The following is a 20219-nucleotide window of genomic DNA, read 5'->3' on the forward strand; positions in this document are numbered from 1 at the left end:
GCGCACCATGCGCGCTTTCACTTTCCATGCAACCTGGAACGATGACAGTTGCTTCTTTGAAATGAAATGGGTCTCGCATTTACAAACATTTGAGCTATTGGCATTATCCATAACGACAATGCCTTTTATTTATGTGTTAATTATCAAAACTGATAAATAAAAGGCATTGTTATTTACAATGCCAAGCAAAGAAACTCCTGCAAATGTGAGACCTTGCAAATGCTTGTTATTGTTTGTTGTAGGGATTTTTAGCATAAATTGAAACCTCTCGATGGAAAATAGTGCCCTCATAGAATGAACTGTAGGTAGTAGAGATATTGTTCAGTATTTTTCCACCCAGCCCTCTTGTTTCCCCTTCATCCGCGCTTTGTTTCTGCATACAGTGCACGTCTGCACATCAGACTGGCGTCCTGATCCCAGCGTGATGCTGATTCTGCCATTGCCTCCCCATCCTTCTCTCCATTGACAGGAAGCAAATGTTAGCCCTTGGATGTTCTGCAAGAACAGTTGATTGATGCATGCTTCATGTGGTATCTGTGTTAGAAATTGTTTACACCTTTACTTCCCATCTGCGTACTTCATCAGAATCTAGATAAGAGTCCTTGTTAAATTGAAAAATATCTTTATACTCCGCACTGCCGAGCCCATGGTTAACCATTCCATGCAATTATATTATTTTGTTCAGGTGGCTCCACTTCACCTTCTCTGTACTGTGCATAGTTGTCTCTGAGCAGGTTTTTTTTTTTTTAACATTTTTATTTGCATTTTAAGTAAAGCTCAACAATACAGTCATACATTTGGCAACGCTCAACCCTCTAATCCCTAGCCCTCCCCCCGACATTACTGAGCAGTTGGTATGGGTCATCTTATACAGTTGAAAAAGAATATTGCTCGAAGAGTAAGTTGCTCTCAAAGGCTTCCCTCGTCCCCCCCGGCAGTACCCACAGGAACCAGTATAGTAAGGATAGGTTCAGCCATCCCCCAGCCCTCCATCGAGCCCATGATAATGTCTCCACCTGGACCAAATCCTTCGGAACTTCTTAGGGCATCCCCTGGATTTGTAGGTCACCCTGTCTGCCGCCATGTAGAGGTCTAGCCCAGTTCTCCAGTCTTGCAAGTCCGGGGGAACCGGAGACCCCCACCGTTTCGCTATGTCCCTCTTGGCCACTACTAGGGCTAAAACCAGAAAGATCGTGAGGGGGCGCGGCAGGTCCACATCATTAGACATCCCCAGCAAAGCCAACTTGGGCTCCGGTGTAATTGGTATCTCCAATATCTCCTGTAGTTCTGGAAAAAATGCGGGTCCAATAAGTTTGAATTACCTCACATGACCATAGTACATGATAAAAATCTCCGCCTACCCTGTGACATCTGAGGCATCTATCATTCTCTATTTTCCCCATCTTATAGAGACGAACCCTGTCATAATAGGTTCTGTGGAGCACATTGTATTGTATGAGACGTAGTCTGGATTTTATCGCCTCTTCTCTGGGGTGCATTAACACCATTTCCCAATCCAGGTCCTCAAATGCCCTCACCTCACTCTCCCAGGTACTTCTGAGCTTCGCTAAGTCTCCCAGCATGTTGTTGGTTAATGTTTTGTAGATGAGTGAGAAGGCTTTCCCCTGAATTTGTTCCTGCAATAGTCTCCCCTCCAATGGTGCATATTCTGATAGTCCGGACAGGTGTATGTTTTGTGCTTTCCAGGCATGGCGGAACTGGGTATATTTAAAAATCTGTGAGTGTTGGAGTCCAAATTCGGCTCTCATAGTCTGGAAGGACTTCAGATCTCCTTTGGCTATCACATCGCCCACAGTGGAGATTCCGATGTCGTACCATTTTTTGAAACCCCTCAGTTTGTGTAGTTCATGTAGCCATAAACAGTGCCACAGTGGTGTCTGTTGGGTGGGAGTCCTAGCCCATCCCGTACGTTTCATGGCCTTATTCCAGGCGTGTAGTGTTATCAGAGTGGCCGGGAGAAGAGATCGGTTTGTGGGGCCTCCATAGAGATAGTGCAATAAATTGTGGGAGGACAATTTATGTCGTTCTAATGTATACGTGGGATGGTCCGCCGGTGTGTGCAACCATTCATTGATTGGGAACATGTGTTCTGCCCAATAGTAGGCCTCCAGGTTCGGGAGTGAGATTCCGCCGCTATACTGATGCCTTTGGAGCGTAGTCAATGCTATTCTAGGTTGTTTTCCTAACCAGAGAAAAGTCCGAAGGTCTGAGTGGATTTTACGCAGTAGCGTCTCCGGGAGGGGATAATATTCATTTTATAGGGCGTATAAGTATTTGGGAAGAACGATCATTTTATACATGGCCGCTCGACCTAAGAGTGCGAGTGGCAGGCGTTTCCATCTCTCCACGTCAGCGGCCGTGTTGAGTGAGACCCTTTCTATGTTTTTCTGGAGCGAGAGTGTCTTATCAAGGGTGATATAAATCCCTAAGTATTGGAAGCCTTCAGTGGTAGTGATTAATTGTCTTGGCAAATCGTCCAGTGGCAACCGCCCCTAGGGTCGTATAGAATTGATTTATTCCAGTTTGTGTATCCTGAGTGTTGGCCAGATGTTTCCAGTTCGAGAGAGTTCCGGGATGGTAATCACCGGGTTAGTGATGTATAGGAGCACATCGTCCGCGTAGAGGGACAACTTCTCCTGGGCCAGATCCGTGTCTAAGATTCTAAATCCGCTAATGGAGGGGTTCTGTCGAATCCGAGCCGCCAGGATTTCGATGGTGAGTGTGAATAAGAGAGGCGACAGGGGGCATCCCTGACGAGTCCCTCTCTGGATCCGGAATTCCTGAGACAGGCTACCATTAACCCGTACTCTGGCTCGTGGCGCGGTGTAAAGGAGCCAAACCCAAGCCTGAAATTTGGGGCCAAAGCTGAATTTTTCTAGTGCCCCTTTCAAAAATGGCCAATGAACTGCGTCAAAGGCCTTCTCCGCATCGAGGGAGAGAAACCAGTGTGGGGAGTCTCTGTCCTTTACCTCTTGCAGCCAATTGTGCGTGCGTCTGAGGTTGAATTTAGTGGCCCTGTCGGGTAGAAAGCCAGTCTGGTCTAAATGTATCATGTCAGGTATCACCGACCGCAGTCGCATTGCCAGGACTGTCGCAAGGAGTTTCACCTCGGTGTTCAGGAGAGATATAGGTCTGTATGACGCACAGTCCTCTCGGGGTTTGCCCTCTTTATAAATCGGGACGATGGTTGTCGTGGACAGGTCAGTGGGGAGCTGCCCATCCTGAAATGCTCGTAAGAAAAGATTACGTAGGTGTGGAGCCAGGATGTCCATCGTGCACTTGAAGAATTCTGCCGGGAAGCCATTGGGGCCTGGAGTCTTCCCAGATCTCAGTCTAGCAGCGGCCAAAGAGATATCTTCAATTGTGATATCGGCCTCCAGTGTCTTGACTGTCACCGGATCTAGCGAGGGCACCTCAGTCTGGCTCATATATTGGAGAGCCACGTCGCAGGAACCCAAGTCTCTGGCGGTGTAGAAGCGCTCATAATGAGTAGCAAAGGCGTCAGCGATGAGTGTATCGGTGGCGACGAGCGTGCCGTCAGTCGCCCTCACTTGCTCTATCCAGCGTGCTGCCCGTTCCTTCCTGCTGAGCCATGCCAGTAGCCTACCCGATTTATCTCCTACGTCATATAGACAATGGAGGGTGGCCAAGTTCTGAGTCTTAGCCTCATCAGTTACCAGAGCCCTATAGTGACGCTGCGTATCTATCAATTTCCGCAAGACAGTGGGGGATTTCGCAGTTAGGTGCTCTCTCTCCAGGTCTAGTATAGTCCTTTCCATCTCTGCTACCGTACCCTGGAGCTTTTTCCTTTCCTCGCTCAGTCTAGACATTATCCTGTCTCTCATGACCGGTTTTAGGGCCTCCCAGAGGGTCACCCCCCAGACCACGGACCCCTCGTTTTCGGCCAAATAGACTCGTACATCAGCCCGCATTCCCTTCAGGACAGCAGGGTTTTTAAGGTTCCATGCGTCGAATCGCCAGGGGGTCCCCGTCGGTCGAGGTCTCTGTCCCACTCGCACCAATAACGGCGAGTGGTCCGAGATTCCCCTCGCCTTGTATTCTGCGGTGGTGTCGGGGGTCAAGTCCTGTCTGGACATAAAAATGTAGTCCAGCCGGGAAAACACCTTGTGTGAGGCTGAGTAGAAGGAGAATGTCAGTTGGCCTGGGTGTAATCATCTCCAAACGTCAGTAAGGCCTATGGTGTTGATCAACTGGGCCAGTGGGGTCTGAGTATCTTTGGGAGGTGGCGCCCCAGAACGGTCTTCCGCCCTAACCATAACATCGTTAAAGTCTCCGCCCACCAATTGAATAGTATCCGCTAATTCGAGGAGTATGTTGGCCAATGTTTTAAGTGTGTTAGCCTGGAGTTTGGGGGGTGCATATACCGATATTAATGTGTAAGTGCGTCTGCGCCACGTCCCCTGAACCCCTATACAGGTCCCTTGGGGATCATCCCAAGTGTGGGTAATGCGGAATGGTGAGGTGTTCTTTAGAATTATGGCTACACCCCTGGAATCCGTGGTGTATCCCGCGTGTGCAAGTACTTTGTAACGCCCTCTGGCTAGGAAGGAGCAGTTAGATCCCTTCAGGTGCGTCTCTTGTAAGAAAATTACATCCGGTCCTATTCTTTTGAAGTAGGCATTGACCAACCCCCTTTTAATCCTATTACCTAGACCGTTCACATTCCAAGACAGGACGCTGAGGCTGTATTGGTCAGTAGAGTGTGGCCCTAGTGTACTTGCCATTCTGAGGTATCAACACTGTAGTGTGGGTGATTCCTGGTGTATGAGTGTAGAGCGGCGCAACCATGTATGTGACTGTATTTAAGCAACTGTTCCCCCCCCACTCCCAACTACTTCCCCACCAAACTGTTTGAACGCCCCAAACCCCCCCCTCCCCCCTCCCCCCTCCCCACCTTCTCCTCCTGTCCATCGCATACTCATAACCAGCAAAGCACAGGACTTCCAGGCGGTAAAGGTCTGTCGCCCTCCCTATAACCCTCCCAATTAACCTAACACCAGGGCTTCAGCCGTTGATGTCCCCGGCTCGACTGTCCACTGAGCAACAGTAGGGGACCCCAAGCCCTGCGAGCCCCTAGAGGCGGTAACTAGGCAAACAAGTAACAATAGTGTCAAAGTACATTCAGAGGGTAGTGGGTGTAACTTGCGTGTCCTCTGCATCGGTGCACTGCCGTCTCGGATATCCGTGCCACAATTCTTCATGAATGGGAATCTTGTGTGTCCATGTCTCGGTCATCTGCACCTCCAGTCGCTCCTTGTTCCATCTCACGGATCGCAGCCACCAGCGGGTGTAGCGATCGGTCCGTCAAATCCTCCACGTCTGACAAATGGTCATTTTCAGTGTCCTCCAATCCTTCGACAGTGGGATGAGCCAGACTGTTAAATCTAGATCCTGGCGCTGGATTCTCGCTCGTGGTCGCATCCCGGTCACTTTCACCCCTGAGTGTCGCGGGTTGTCTTGAGTTTATCGGCGAGAGTGAATGTTGTTTCATTCGTGGAATGTGAGATCTCTGCGCCTTTGGTGGGCTTATCCGGAAGTTGGCTGCCGCCATTTCAGAGCGGATCCTGCGACCCTCCTCCTCAGCTTCGCGTAACATCGGGCGTTCTTCCAGCAACTGCCAGGCCTCCTCAGGGCGATTGAAAAAGAGCGACCTGCCTTTGTACAGTACCTTTAGTTTTGCCGGAAAGAGCAGCATATAGGATATATGTAGGTCTCGGAGTTTCGCCTTCACTGAGTCGTAGGACCGTCGCTGTTTCTGTACATCTTGGCTGTAATCCGGGAAGATCATAATATTGGTATTTTCCAGTCGGAGCTCCCCCTTTTTTCTTGCCTCTCTCAGAATGAGATCCCTGTCCGCAAAGTTAAGGAAGCGGGCGATGATCGGTCGTGGCCGAGCCCCCTCCGGCGGTTTCATGAGCAGAGCCCTGTGCGCTCTTTCTATTATAAAGCAGTTCGAAAAGTGGGCTTGTGGAAATGTCGATGTCAACCAGTCGCGGAGGAAGGCCGCTACGTCAGTCTTTTCGATCCCTTCCCTAAAGCCCACGAAGCAGAGGTTGTTACGCCTCGCCCTATTATCGGCGTCATCCACCCTCCACAGCAGCTGTCTGTGGGACGCCTGCAACTCCGCCATATCCTTCCAAAGAACGGTAAGCGAATCCTCAGCCTCGCCAATCCTGGTCTCAGTGGCCGTCACCCTCTCTGTTAGATTCCGGAAGTCCTGACGCCGTAGAAGGACCTCCGAGCCCACCTCACCTATTTTCGTCTCGAGTGCAGTTCTCGAGCTCTGAATATCCGCCCTGGAGGCCTGGATTGCTTCCATGATTATAGCCGTGTCCGTACGCGCGTCGAGTGTCGCAGAGGCCGTATCCCCCTGCAACTGTGTCGTGGCATAGCTATCCATAGTCTCTTGTCTGGCCGGCCTCGGCGGCGGGTCTCTTTTCCCCATGTCAAAGTTCGATCCTGGGCAGGGGGTCTTCTGGTGCGGCCCAAAAATTCAAGTGAGGCGACAGGAAGGGAAGTCGCCCAGGTCCGGTCCCCCCCAAACCAGTATGTCCCACACGCGGATTTCAACCTGGAAGCAAGAGCAAAGGCCAAGTAAAGGGGTGCGGGAGGCGAGGTGTTCAGAGCCTCGGGCACAAGTCTCTAAAATACAGGTGATGGATTAAAACCATGATCTCTTGACTTGGTAAGAGTATTCTGCATCATTCAGAAACTCTGTCCATCACCACCCCCTTTTCCAAAATCGATTTTATCCACACTATGTGTGGGAGGGTATACTCAGACGTGAGTCCCTTGCTCATTGCACCATCAGGATTCAAGCAAGCCGGGCCGACGAAGGCTGTGATGCCAGAAACCGGTCCCCGGAAGCTTGTCTCCTTCCCAGTATAAGAATTGGCTTGGTAGTTTGGTTTGCCCTGTTCCCATCATGCACTGGGACAGGAACAGACTAATTTGCATATAGCCAGGTTCTGAGCTGGGATGGTGCAATGAGCTAAAAAACAGGTGATGGATTAAAACCATGATCTCTTGACTTGGTAAGAGTATTCTGCATCATTCAGAAACTCTGTCCATCACCACCCCCTTTTCCAAAATCGGGAAGTCGCCCAGGTCCGGTCCCCCCAAACCAGTATGTCCCACACGCGGATTTCAACCTGGAAGCAAGAGCAAAGGCCAAGTAAAGGGGTGCGGGAGGCGAGGTGTTCAGAGCCTCGGGCACAAATCTCTGGTGGGTCTGATGCCGGAACTCTCCTTAGTCCGTGGCCACCACCCACAGCAGGGCCCCCCTTGGAGGAGGCGGCGGTGAACACTGGTCCCTTCGCCGCCCTCTCTGCGCCGGGTAGGAAGTTCCACAGGGATTCCAGTCGCTCTTGGTTGTAAGATCCAGAGGTGCGCCTCGTGAAGGGCGATGCGGGTCTCTCCGCTCGGGCCCTTCGGCAAACGGAGCAGAGATATGGCAGCAGGGTGAGCAACCCGCCGGCGCCACCCCCTCCGTCCGATGGACCGGTGCACTGCAGGCAATGCGGGTGTTCTCCTCCGTAGCGACCCCTCTCTATTCTCGCTGCGGGCCCCGACCTGTGCTTCACTCTCGGGGGGGGGGGGGGGGGGGGGGGGGCTGTGAACGGAGGGCAGGACCGCACTCACCGGCAATAGTTCCTCAGCAGAGTTGTCGGCACCGGCCGGCTCCCGTCCGGGCGTCAGCACTGTCTCTTAAGGCCGGGTGTGGTAGAGCAGGTACGCCCGTCACCGGTCGCAGAAGGGGTCCTCCCCCAGGGTCTCCTGGGCAGCACCGTCTATCGGCTCTCTCCGAGGCCGAGGGCTCCGGATCGTGTCCCGCAGTGACTCCCCCGGGAGTCCACTCGCCTCTGCCGCGGACACTCCACCCGATGGCCTGTCCCGCCGGGCGCCCCTCTCAGCTGCTGCGGCTGCAGCTCGCCGCAGCCCCTCTGGAGGCCACTCACCGAGAACGGAGCGGAGAGGGGGGGGTGGGCGTTGAGTGTCGGATCTCCCCGCGGTCGGGTATAGTTGCCCCCCGATTCCGAGGGCGATGATGTTCCGCCTGCAGCAGTCCCCTGGGCCGGGGTGGAGTCAGACTCGGGCCGATGGTGCGCGCCCGGTCGCCATCTTGGGGAAGCAATCTCTCTCCGGCCGGCGATCTTCCACAGCCGACTACCGCCCGTGGGCGCCCGAGCGGCGCAGAGTTCTTGGCAGCAAAGGTTGCGGAGCTCGCCCCTAATTCATTTTTTGGGGCTTTTCTGGACGATTTGGCAAGGATATGTCGTCGGATTAAAGCAATGCACCGGGAGCCGAGCCGACGCACATCCTACTCCTCCATGCAGCTGGCCACGCCCCTGGTCTCTGAGCAGGGTTGGATTGGTAACACGGGCACTTGGGCAATGCCCGAGGGGTCGGTGTCCAGGTCCAGCTGTGGGCTGCTTTCTTTTTTTTTATAGCAGTTCGGGCAGACATTTTGGGTGATTTCTGCGTTTTTCGGATACCGCCAGTGGCCCAGTGGGTGCCTGAGTGGCCTTTCTGGAGGCAGATGGGTGTCCATTATCTCCTTTTTATCAACGAACAGAGGTGTCACTCCCTTTCTCTCTCAGGGCCGGCCAATTAATGTGTGCATGCTGAGCGGGGAAAGGGGGCCTGAGCAGAAGTGGCTCGCTTGTTTTCAGGTGTGTTTCACCAGTGTAAACTAATCCGTGCATTTTTTTTTTTTACCCCCCCTTAAATTTTTGCAGAAGCAGTGTTTTGCAGAAAGGCAATATGCAAACTTGGACCACTTTTTTTTTTTAGCGTGCCAGGGTCGATTTTTAATCGAAATTCAACCCTGTCTCTGAGCATTCTGCTCAGGTTGTTGCGGAAGCTGTCGCTGTAACTCCCAGATCCTTAAACACCATCAATCAGCTTACTGGGTGGCAGAGTTGCTTATATATTTACACACTAGTTGGAAGTTACTCTGGAGGGTGCTTTTTTGTCTCGCAAAATGTCCAACCCTTCCCTCCACCAAAACCACTCCCCCATCCGTCCCCACCGTTCCACCATCACATTGGCTATTGCATATTATCCACCTGGCTATAACTTTGTTTTCAATTTACGGCATTCGCTAGTCAATCTCTCATAGAAGCTCCACTTCTATTTATTTTGTGGTAGAGCTTGGACCAAGCTCAAGAGACTCTTTTGCCTCGTCTTTCCTTGGAATTTTTCACGACCATTTTGTTACTGACTGTTTTCTGACTGAGGGTAACTTTCTTGTTTGATTAATCCCAGAAGCTGTTGGCAAAAGCTTTTGTATGTGTCAGTAGTATGGGGCTGAATGGGCTGGCATTGGCTGAAGGTTGATGTTGACTAACCTGTTGCTTGTAGGTGTTTCTGGCCCTGCTTTTTGGGCCATTGAACTTGGCGATCCGACCTATGAAGAGTGAGGGGGAAACATTTGGCTTCAATATTGAAGCCACTCTCTTACTGGCTCTTTTCTCAAGTCTTGGCTGTTGGCTCTTCCTGTTTCAGAGATGCCTTACTTACCTCACTCCATCAGAGCGACTGAGTGTCACGCCTTCCTTTGTTTGCTGTCGGTTTGACTATGGAATTCACTGTAAATGGCCTTCCCTATGGTTCTCTGAGGCACGTTTGAGTGGGTAGAGTGCCTCTCACTGCCTGGTGACTAGAGTTCGAGTTTTGACTACTCCTGGCTTGCACCAGTTCCACTGTATGTCTTTAATGGGAATTTTTCTGACGCGTGTTATGTTTTTACATTATTTGCACAAAAGTCTCGGTGGACCCGGAAGTGAGTCACTCCATTAAATCATTAATTTATAAATAAAGGCATGAATTAATGCATTCTTAATCTGAAGGACCTTTCAGTTTGATATATTTGCCTTAGGCCATAACCGGCTAGCTGAGGGTACGGCACTGTTTTAGAAGCCATAGCAGCACCAGCAAGTTAACCGCTTGCCACGGACGCGCGGTGAGGCCGCGCGGCCTTCCATTGAGGAGAACCTTTGAATCGGTACAATAGTTCGGTGACTTACAGCTCTTAGCAACGACTGGTGGATGGTATGAGGCACTACATAAAACAAGTACTTGTTCCAGTGATTAAAGGGTGACTTGCATGCATGTTGCAGAATAGTATAGCCAAAGTGTTGCGTATATATACATTTGTTGTAACTCAAACTGATTCACAGGTTGATGAAAAGCTTTGAAACGCGTCAGTTCCTGCAGTCGTGGAGAAGTGCCCCCCGTTGGTGGCATTGCTAGTATCGGCTTCTTTCAGAGAGCCGCCCCTGGGGGGCTGGCTGTCGTGCGTCTGCCACGTGGAGTGGCACGAGGCCATGAAATGGTCCTCTCGTGCAGCCGGAATGGCGGCCACACCTTCCTCTCTCCCGGATGCATGGAGTACAGGTGCCCAGTCGAGGAAGTAGAGTGTGTGTTTCTTCCAGCCTGGCTACTGCTGCACGGGAGGGGCACTTCCTCGTAGCACAGAGGAGTGCAGCTGCTGCTGCTTGCGACCAACGCCCCGTTGCGCTCTAATATCCTTCGCGTGTAATGAGGAAACTGTAATCCTCGTGGTTGCACCCAGCGCCAGCGTGCAGTACTACGATTTCCAAAATATAGCTTTAGGACTCGGAGAAATGCTATTTGGGCACCGCGGTGATTTACAGAGACGCATAAAAATGTACGTGATGGGCTACGTCCATGACGAAATCTGTACTGAAAAATAGAGTGGCCCCACTACAATAGCGTGAGAACATCGTACTGTGTTGATCGGACAGTCAACATGACGTTAGTAAGTCAGATCAAACAGTGGAAACTAAATGCCTCCCCCTTTTGCCTTGAGTGTTGTATAACTGAAGAGAGATTTCTGGTTTGATTCGTTATTGACATCTGCTGGCCCCGATTACCCTATTGTGACTGTGCTTCAGACAACAAAAGCTGTCAGGGGTCCCTGCTAATCTCGGTGACACACAGCCGGATACTATTTACCGCTTAGGTTACTTGAAGGAAGTTGCTACTAGCGCAGCTATTATCAGAGTAACTTTGATCAGATGTCAACACCTTAAAACTGGACTTAACATAAGGCTGCAGCAGCTCCACTATTATCACTGTACATCCGGCGGAAGGGGCGGCCGGATGTCCAGCCATAACCAAGGCTTTAAGTGGGCCGGGTCTCACCGGTGCTGAGCACCGGCACTTTTTTAAAGGAGGGCTCGAAACGGGTCTCTATCCGGCTCTGTTTTGTGCACAGGCGGTCCATTTTTTCCCCGGACTGCAGTGACAGCAGGCACATGGATGTGCCCATGCTCACTAATGAAGTTACGGCATGACGTCATGCCAGGTGAGCGTTGATGGGGAAGGGGAGAGTCTTTTTCTCTATGGATTTTCCGTCTCTTTTTGAAACTCAGGAGCAGCAAAATTGTTGAGGTGTCACCAGGGCTTTAAGTGAAGCTTTTTCAATATTATAAATAAGCCAAAGTTGCTGCTTATTTATCTTATGCAGCTAACTATCATTGACAAAGCCAATAGTCCTGACTTGTAGGTATGATGTTACTTGTTGTATCCTATATCTGGATGCAATGACAGAAACAGCAAAATACAAGTCGGATGGCAGACTATGCTAAGCACAGATGTTTAGCTTACGTGTTTTAAGACACGCCCTAATTACACTGACCACGCCCCTTTTAGAGACCCCCCCAGTATTTTTTATCCTATTAAAAACCCTGGCCATAACTACATTGATGCAAACATTTTGTGCCGCCTGTGCTTTAGTGGAATTTTTTTGTGAGGAGTAAAAAGAGGAGTTATTGGGGTGCTATGTGAAATTGCACTTTTTCTGATTGTTATAGTGTATTGAGAATTCCAGTGTCATGCATGATGAGTGTTGAGCAGCTGCTAAACATCTATCTATGTCCGTCTGGCATGCAGGGAAATATAAACACCAGCTAATGAAAATGATCGGCATGTGGACTAAAAAAATGTATCTCTGGTGTTTCAAAATAACAATTTAGGAAGCTGAATTAAAACTCCTTGGACGCTCATGACGAGCTCAGCTCGTCATGGAAATGCCATTCATTTCAATGGAAATTACATGGCAACGATGGAATAGGCCTTAGCATCCAAGTGGTTAATCCCCTTCAAAGGAGCCTAACAAAAACAGAAGAAATGATCAGTATTAAAGGTTTATGTATTTTCATTGGAACATGGTTAATTTACTGCATGCAGATTGTGAGGTAAATCGGATTCGTTAAAGCACTCTAAATATACAGTATCCCATATTTCTTTTTAGGGGCTACCACTTAATAAATCAGTGCTTTTTGGGTGTTGTTGAGTTCAATTCGCCAATAATTTGTGAAACAAAGGTGTGAGGACTGGACATGTGGGGCTCATGGAGTCCTCTGGCATTCGTGTTTGGAAAATATTCTTAATACAGAGATACCAGCAATGAGTTGTGCTTGTATTTGTGTATGCTTAGGCCAGAGAGGGCTAGGTTGGGAGTGGCATGCAGAGTATACGGTATTGTTATCTACACACAATCCTTCAGAAGACTACAGCGAACGTGGATGGCCGTGGAGTCCATCGTCTGGTAAAATTGATTTCTCCAAAATTAATTTCTTTCTCCATCTGAAATGTTATTTCCTCTGTATAGGAATTGCAGATTAAGCCAGACTGTTCTTTCCAGCACAAAATATCGATCTAGCCAGCACCCTGCCTATTATAAATGTCTACCTTTTGTGTGTTGTTGGTCTTGTTAGTATATGTCTCTCTCTTGGTATGTTGCAGTATTTGTTTACTTTAGGCTCTGGTTCCTGTTCGGCTGTTGGTTTGTGTGCATGGAAGTCTACAGACGTGGTAATGAGTGCGCATCGGTTCCTTTGGATGTGTTCTCTACGTGCGCGCACCTAGAGTCATTTAGGCATCTCTGTCCATCACTCTCTGGCAGTGCATCTTTTATCCATTCATTCATCCATCGTTCCAAAATGCGTGTTTATGACTATTTGACGCTTTTTGTTGTAGTCATGTACTATTGAGTGCTTGCGTGTCTGTTTTGTCTGTTAGACCCATGTGCACAGACCAATGAACCTAGAGGCACTGAGCCCGTCAGACCATGAGTGACTGAGACCTATAGATATGTTCGTCTGCAAGTATTTCTGTGTCTGAGCGAAGCCATTCCTATCGTCTGACAATATTTGTGTTTGTCTTGTTGGTCTGTTACTGATATTACTTTTCTATTTCTTGTACATTGTTGTCATGTCTCTGCGCAGGAACATATCTAGTGTGCATGAATGTCAAAGGGAGGATAGCCTCTAATTTCTTTTTTGTTCTACAGCAGCTTCGGTCTTCAGTAAATAGCCATGTCGGCTAAAGCCATCTCTGAGCAGACCGGGAAGGAGTTCCTTTACAAATACATCTGCACCTCAGCAGCAGTGCAGAACCGCTTCAAGTATGCTCGGGTAACATATGACACTGAATGGGATAGGCTGGTCCAGGAGCATCCCTGGCTGTTGACAGAGGTGAGAAATTGCTCCAGTGATGCTGTATAACCGTCATGCATTCTTTTCTTAATCCCTCCTGTCAGTGTAATTCTCCAACCAAATCTCCATCTGTCGTCTTGCCCAGGATCATTTTGCCCAGGATCCTTTGTAAGTCTTTTTCCCAATACATAAGCCCATAAACCTATTCAGCCCTCCAAAAACAACATTCACACGTGTTTCCTTCTAGTTAGTCTTATAACATCCTTCACCATAACCTTCACCAGTCCTTGAACAGCTTCCACACAGGCTGTTTGCCATATCCTGTAGCATTCTTCGTGCTGACGCTGAAAGTTTGATCTTCTCTCTGTCCTTGTGCCCAAGAATCTCCAAAGTCCTTAGAATTCGTCTCCGCAGAGCTCATGCCAGAGGATCACCCCAGTCCCTTTCCCAGCTCTTGTGATTAAGGATCTTCACGGTCCTTGTGCTCTGGGTTCTCCACACACTTATGCCCGAGTAATTTCTCTTCTCAGTGTCCGAGGACCTCCCACTGTCCTCTTTCAACACCTTCCACTCGGGCTTTACCGCCCAGTCTTGTACTTTTCTTGTCACAGGCAGATACCTCCATTCTGTAATACCCTTCTTGCTTCCTTTTGCTTCCCCTTGACCACTATCATCACCCAAATCCTGTAAAACATTTAACACAGGCTCCCTTGTCCTGTAACATCTTTCATGGAGACCCTTGCCCTCTCGCCCCTATAAAATACTTCTTGCAGACTCCAGGATCCTCAACAATCCTGTAAGTGGATGGTAAAGTGGATGGATAATGACAAAATAGAAAATACTCCTACAAATGTGCCCTGTTTCTTTTGAAATGTACTGTATTGAAATTGCATTTATATATCACTTACTACCCTTGACAGTGCACTGAAGCGTTGTGTGGCGAATAGCACTTCACCCGGAATCCCAAAGTTGCTGTTCAATCATTGGTTATTAGGGTTAGTCTTCCATGCTAAAGGAAACCATTCCAGTCATTTCTTCCAGTTTCTTTATGGTACATTAATGACTTTGGTGTTATCTCTAGAGGGGGCTATTGAGAAGCATATGCTTGCTTGAAATTACAAATCGTTTTGAAGGGATATCATTTAAAAGAAGAGGGATTAAGACAGATATGAATGAGATTCAGAGTAGCCCATATGCACAGTCCTTGTTTCATGCAGGATTTTTTGCGATAGCACGCAATCTGTGGATGTAAACCTGGAGAAAGAAACCGTTTTAAATTCTGCTCTAAAGGAACATGGCTTTTTAACAGTCCAGCACCACTTATCTTTTTTATAGAGGTAGCAGATACTTACCTCACTGCAAAAACCAAGCCGAGTGCTAGTTGAGACCCTGTTATGATGGAAAGTCCAGCAGTGTGACATTTAAGCTCATTGCAGAACTTGTAATTACAATTTAACACCACCATCGCCCCATTGTATGCAATACATCCAAACTCAGAAAGATCCCATTGTGTACCTACTACAGCACTGTATTCAGTACCATAAAGTAGTGTTCATATATGCAAATTAGTTTACACCATACTTAAACTACATTTGTAATGTAAATGTTGTGTAAATAACCATCAACTTAAAGTATAACTAGGCAGTTGATAAACATGTAGCAACAATCCTCATTCGTAAATTCAGTGTATGTTTCTGACCTATCACTACCTTCTTCAGAAGTTGCTGTCCGCTGCGTCCACCTGAAGAGCAACGGGCTTCACATAACAGACCCCATGTTCTGCAAAATGGATGTCTGAGGTCCTCTTCACCCTTCAGCATCCACTTTGCCTCTTTTCTTATAATTCTCTCCCTGCGGCAACAATTCCTACTCTAGCCATTATTGCTGGAGCACTTTGCAGCATGTGTACGGTTCATCCGACCCATTATAAGTGATTTTTTTTCTTCTCCTGCATTGCTTTACTGCAAGGCATCCTGGTGTTTGTTTTGTTGTGGAATGGCTCAGTCGCTGTTAAATATCTTGCTTCTGGCAGCAGTAGTCTTCTCACTTGTGAGCCGTAGAGTGGTGCTCGGGGATCTCATGTTAACTGGCCTACGCTCTTCTTTTAGTGAGGCTTTATTTTCAGGAGTATTTGTAAAAGCATGTCCACTGTATAGTTATGTTAAATCATAATAGAATGGGGTCTCTTTTTCTCACTGTAAAACAAAAAAATGTTGAATTTAAAATTAATCATTGCAAAATAACACATTGAAGGAGACTGTGAATAATAATAAAGAATTACAATGTGAAATGCAATACCAAACGTCTCTTAGGCAAGCCTTATAGATTTTAATATGTGCCAAAAATCAAGTTTTCGATGATCTCTAATCAGAGTGCAATTATTTTGCTGACCAAGATCCATAAATGCGATTTTTCTCAAGAATAGTTCACACTCCTCTGAACTTGTTCACAACTTCCCCAAATTGATTACGATGTTTTTTCCGTTTGTTGTGCTCCCATTTCTAAGCGTTAGCTGTCAAGTGCATACTCGGGCAGTGGTGGAAGCAAACACACGTGTTTCATGTTTTTTTCCCATTGCTTCAGAGAGGAATACTCCTGGGGAAGCTTTCATGCTGCTTCCACGTAGCTGAGGGCACGCACCAAAAAAAGCTTGTGGACCGTCCCACTGGCTCGGGCAACCCACGATGGCCTCTCCTGCTGGGATCAGGGCTTTAACATTTCTCAAGGGTGGTTGCCACAATGCTGAACCTTGCAACAGCCCTCTCAATACAATACAATACAATACAAAATACAATATATGTGCAGTAAAATCAATTTATTTTACTTTCATTTTTAAAGTTGTAACTGTAAAGTACGTGATTAGCCAGTACTGGAAATCGGCCTTAAAACATGTTTTTAAAATAAAAGAATACATTTCTAGTAAAGCTTCAGAGATAATGACTAAAGGCCTGCTTTCAATTAATAAGTCTTGATAAGCGAAGTGGGATGGGTTTAATATGCAAATGCATTCTGCATAATCAAATTTAAGCCAGAAAGAGTGGACCGAGAAAGCTATAATTCTAAAGTAGTCCGTCATGCATTTTAATGCAAGCACTTGAGTAGAAGCGGACAGATACATCCTTACAACCAAGAGGACAGGTAAATACTGAAACCGACTGAACCGAGCTTAAACATGATGTGATTGAGAATACCTCAAGCCTGTGGTTGAAAAAAGTCAGTGCTTAAAGAAAGGGCATCCCAGAGTCCACTCTGTGTATATTGTAAGCACTAGGTCTCTTTGAAAAGTTCACAGGTGGGTTACAAGTGACCTTTTTAGGTGGTGGTGTTGCCTCAGTTCCCTCTTCTGTAACCTAGTAACCAATAAGCAGCTCTTAACCACAAAAAACTTTGATTGTATGAAAGGGGTATACATATTTGACATAAGACCAATCCTCAATCGCCTGTTTGATTCAAAATTCGAGATTCTCCGATTTTCCACACGTGCATAGGTCAGGCCCCTGCAGACATGCTACAGTCTGAGTTTGAAAGGAACAGGCCCCATGCCTCCATCAGCTGCCCAGTGAGTGTATGCAGTCCGTGCTCTACAGAAACCTACTAACGTTGTTCCTTCGATCCTCCAATCAGATTTGCTTAGACCGTATTCATTCCTAGGGATGGCAGTCCTTTATATTATGAAATAAGACATTAAAAAGCTCTCCTGCCCTCTGGGCTGAGGTCACCCTTACGATGAATACTTTTTGCAAAGTTAAGCACTTGCTGTGTGTCAATTAAATCTACTAATTTATTGTATCCCTTGGGTGGGTACACTAGCATCCTACACTTGAGGCATAAAGTCATACAGAAAAACAAAATGTATCTGTTTATGTGACTTCGATATCGCTAAAATGGCACCTTGCCCCCATAGTTAAAATTGACTTCTATTTACAAAGCTTTGTAGTCCACATGCAGTTAAACGTGTTTGAGAATGGTGTTGTCGACTATCAGTGCATTTATAGCCTGAATATCTACTTGAGAACATGTATAGATTCACTTACTGTTTCAAATTAAGCACCTTTTACTCATACGTTCTGAGATGCAAGATATGTAAAGATGAAAAATATAGATTAACTGGAATAGGGCAAGGTGGTTTGATTCTCTCTGTCCATTGTGATTCTTGTATAAGCAGAAGGCCACTATGCGATGGGGGTGGTGTAGAGAATGTAGCAGTACAGTATGATTGTACTGCATTTAGGACCCCTTTGGAGGAAGGATACATTTTAATATTGGTGATTTCCACATATACGACGATAATCAGAACGGAAGTTGGGTGGGGGCGGGGGGGGGCGTCGTTTTTAATATTTGCATGTTTAGGACATCAGGCAGGCATTCTTGGCCCGTCTCTTCTCAACCATTATAATATTTAATGTTTTTATTTTTAATTAAACAGTAGGTGCCATCTCTATTGTTTATAGTGATAGTTCCTAATGACGTTACTGGTTGTTTTTGTTTAATTGTTCTTTCTTTCCTACGACCTGTCTTTAGTCTCTGGTTGTGAAGCCCGATCAGCTCATCAAGCGCCGCGGGAAGCTTGGCCTGGTCGGTGTTAACCTGAACTTGGATCAGGTGAAGAGCTGGCTCAAACCACGGCTGGGAAAAGAAACCACAGTGAGTAAAGGGCATGGGTGGTTGGGCGTGCGGGGAGTGAAGGGGGTCCTCAGTTAAGGGGGGGGGAAGAGGTTCAGGTGAGAGAGTGCAGCGTTCATGGCTAGAGGTGGGTAATGAAATAGGAAGGATTTGGATAGATGGGTTAGAGTAGGTATCCTGGCAGGGTTGTCCAGGACTCTGAGGTCGGGGAAGAGTCCAGGGCAGGGGGTGGTGGGGATTGTGGGAAGGTGAAGAGGATTGAGAGCAGGGTAAGGAAATGATCTAGGTTTGGTCTAGGGAAGGTTCTTGGGCAGGGCACAATGGTCCCAGAGGGAGATTTATATCATGGGATGGTATGCAGTATAGCGAGGTGTGGGAGAGGCCAGGGCAGATGTGCCAAAGGATGGCAATGAATGGTCCAGGGCACTGGTGGTTGGCGATTTTTTTTTTTTTTGTTGACGCTTTTGGTAAGTTTAGGTTATTTCTGAAATAAAGACTTTGATATGCTTTATCTAATGTCCTAGTAGTACTATATATTATTGTGAGATATGATTCTGTGGTGTTAATGCCTTTTTTCCGCAGAATAGAGTAGAGGTTCAGATGTGCACCGTCTTGGCATGATATCTGCCATTGTGGCTTGTTCCTGGATGATTTGATGTCACCCTGGAAACGAAGTGATGTGGTAGACCTTGGCATAAATTAAGAGGAGACAGTGGGGGAGAGCATTGACATCCTGTCCCAGACTTGAGTTATGATTTGACTGACGCGCTCGCTCAATGCTGGGCTCCAGACAGGGGTCTGCCCTAATGTACTCGTCCACAGATGAAGTACAAACCAGGATTTGGCAGCTGCTGTGAGCGAGAGGTTAAAACCGCTCTACTTTGTATTCTGTGATAGGAGCGGAAAGGTGACAATTGATCAAAAGCTTTCAAAACTTATTTATTTTCGTGGGCTCATATGTTTAAAAAATAATAATATGTTCTTGTTTTTTGAAAACATCAAATCAGAACACTGCACACAGTGGATCACAGTAAAGCTATCTAAGCTAACATCGGCGACATAGGTTTGAATTTCAATATCCAGTGTCCTCTAGCCCAGGCCATAAAAAGCTCACTATCTCCCCAGATTTGGCCCTGTTTTCGGGGACATCTCTGTTTCTCGTGGACAGTTAACAGTCACTTGTCTAGTATATTAAGCAGTCGCTAATCTTATAAGCATGCAGCTCCAGGCAGTGCAGACCGGTGCTTGGAAGACTTGGAAAATATGAGCCCGCTTCTACGTGGCTGACGTTTCATGACATTCCCAATTTGCAGAATCCAAGAGCATCACTTTCGAGTTGTTAACAGTGGTGCATAAAATCCTCGCTTTCATGGAATAGAGGTGCCTGCGAGACGCACACTGCTGTGCCACCCTCAGGCCGTCTTATCTCTACAAGTCGAAGGAAGCTCAGATCTCCTGGTTGTGCCTTTGATTGATTAATAGAGCGCCAGATGCCGTTTTTAAGGGTTGGTCAAACATTCTTATTTCTCACAACAATTCGAAGTCCGTAAGAAACCTGTTGACCTTGCTTTTCTCGCAGGCGTATGTGCCATTTGAGAATCTGGGCGGAAAAGCTTGTTGGCGTAAGGTTATCTGTGCATTGGCAGGATGATGGGAGCAGGGTAACTTTTATTTTGTGCTATAGAAAATGTAGACTTGTGCAGCTGTAAGCTGCAGCAAGAGCTTCTCTACTTTAAAGCCTCCGCTGCCTGTGTATGCACAGCATCGCTACTCACTGCTTCAGCATGTATGAGCTTTCCTGAACGCAGACTCAGTTTTTAGGTTTCGACTGCAAAAAGCTGCGCAAGCAGCTTTTGCGCAGGAGAAATCTAATGAGAACTGTAGTGTGGGTTTGGGTCGGCCCTCGTCATTCATTGGCTGGCTCCATAAATGGAGCATAGCCATTGGACGAGGGGCCTGTCCGTCAATGCCGGACCAGATTCGGGGGCGTTCCCGAGATTCTTTGGCTTTTGCCGACGTCACGCGACGAAAGCCGGGAACGCCCCCGAATCTGGTCCGGCATTGCCGGCACCTGATTTTCGAGTATTT

The 20219-nt window shown here is 47.5% G+C and overlaps 1 protein-coding gene across 7 annotated transcripts in view; it reads left to right on the top strand.

Annotated features, from left to right (window-relative positions):
* Positions 1–20219, top strand: part of ACLY (ATP citrate lyase) — a 362794-nt gene that overhangs the window by 29279 nt on the left and 313296 nt on the right. For 4 of the 7 annotated variants that reach the window (XM_078645438.1, XM_078645433.1, XM_078645436.1 and 1 more), the window contains exons 2-3: positions 13364–13547; positions 18030–18152. In XM_078645438.1, coding sequence (XP_078501564.1) covers positions 13389–13547; positions 18030–18152 — 282 coding nt within the window. In that variant the 5' untranslated portion in view covers positions 13364–13388. The remainder of the gene's footprint in view (positions 1–13363; positions 13548–18029; positions 18153–20219) is intronic. The other 3 variants (XM_078645434.1, XM_078645437.1, XM_078645440.1) reach the window with 1 other exon arrangement.

Source organism: Lissotriton helveticus, chromosome 5_1 (genome assembly GCF_964261635.1).
Source record: "Lissotriton helveticus chromosome 5_1, aLisHel1.1, whole genome shotgun sequence".
In the NCBI taxonomy this organism is placed as follows: domain Eukaryota; kingdom Metazoa; phylum Chordata; class Amphibia; order Caudata; family Salamandridae; genus Lissotriton; species Lissotriton helveticus.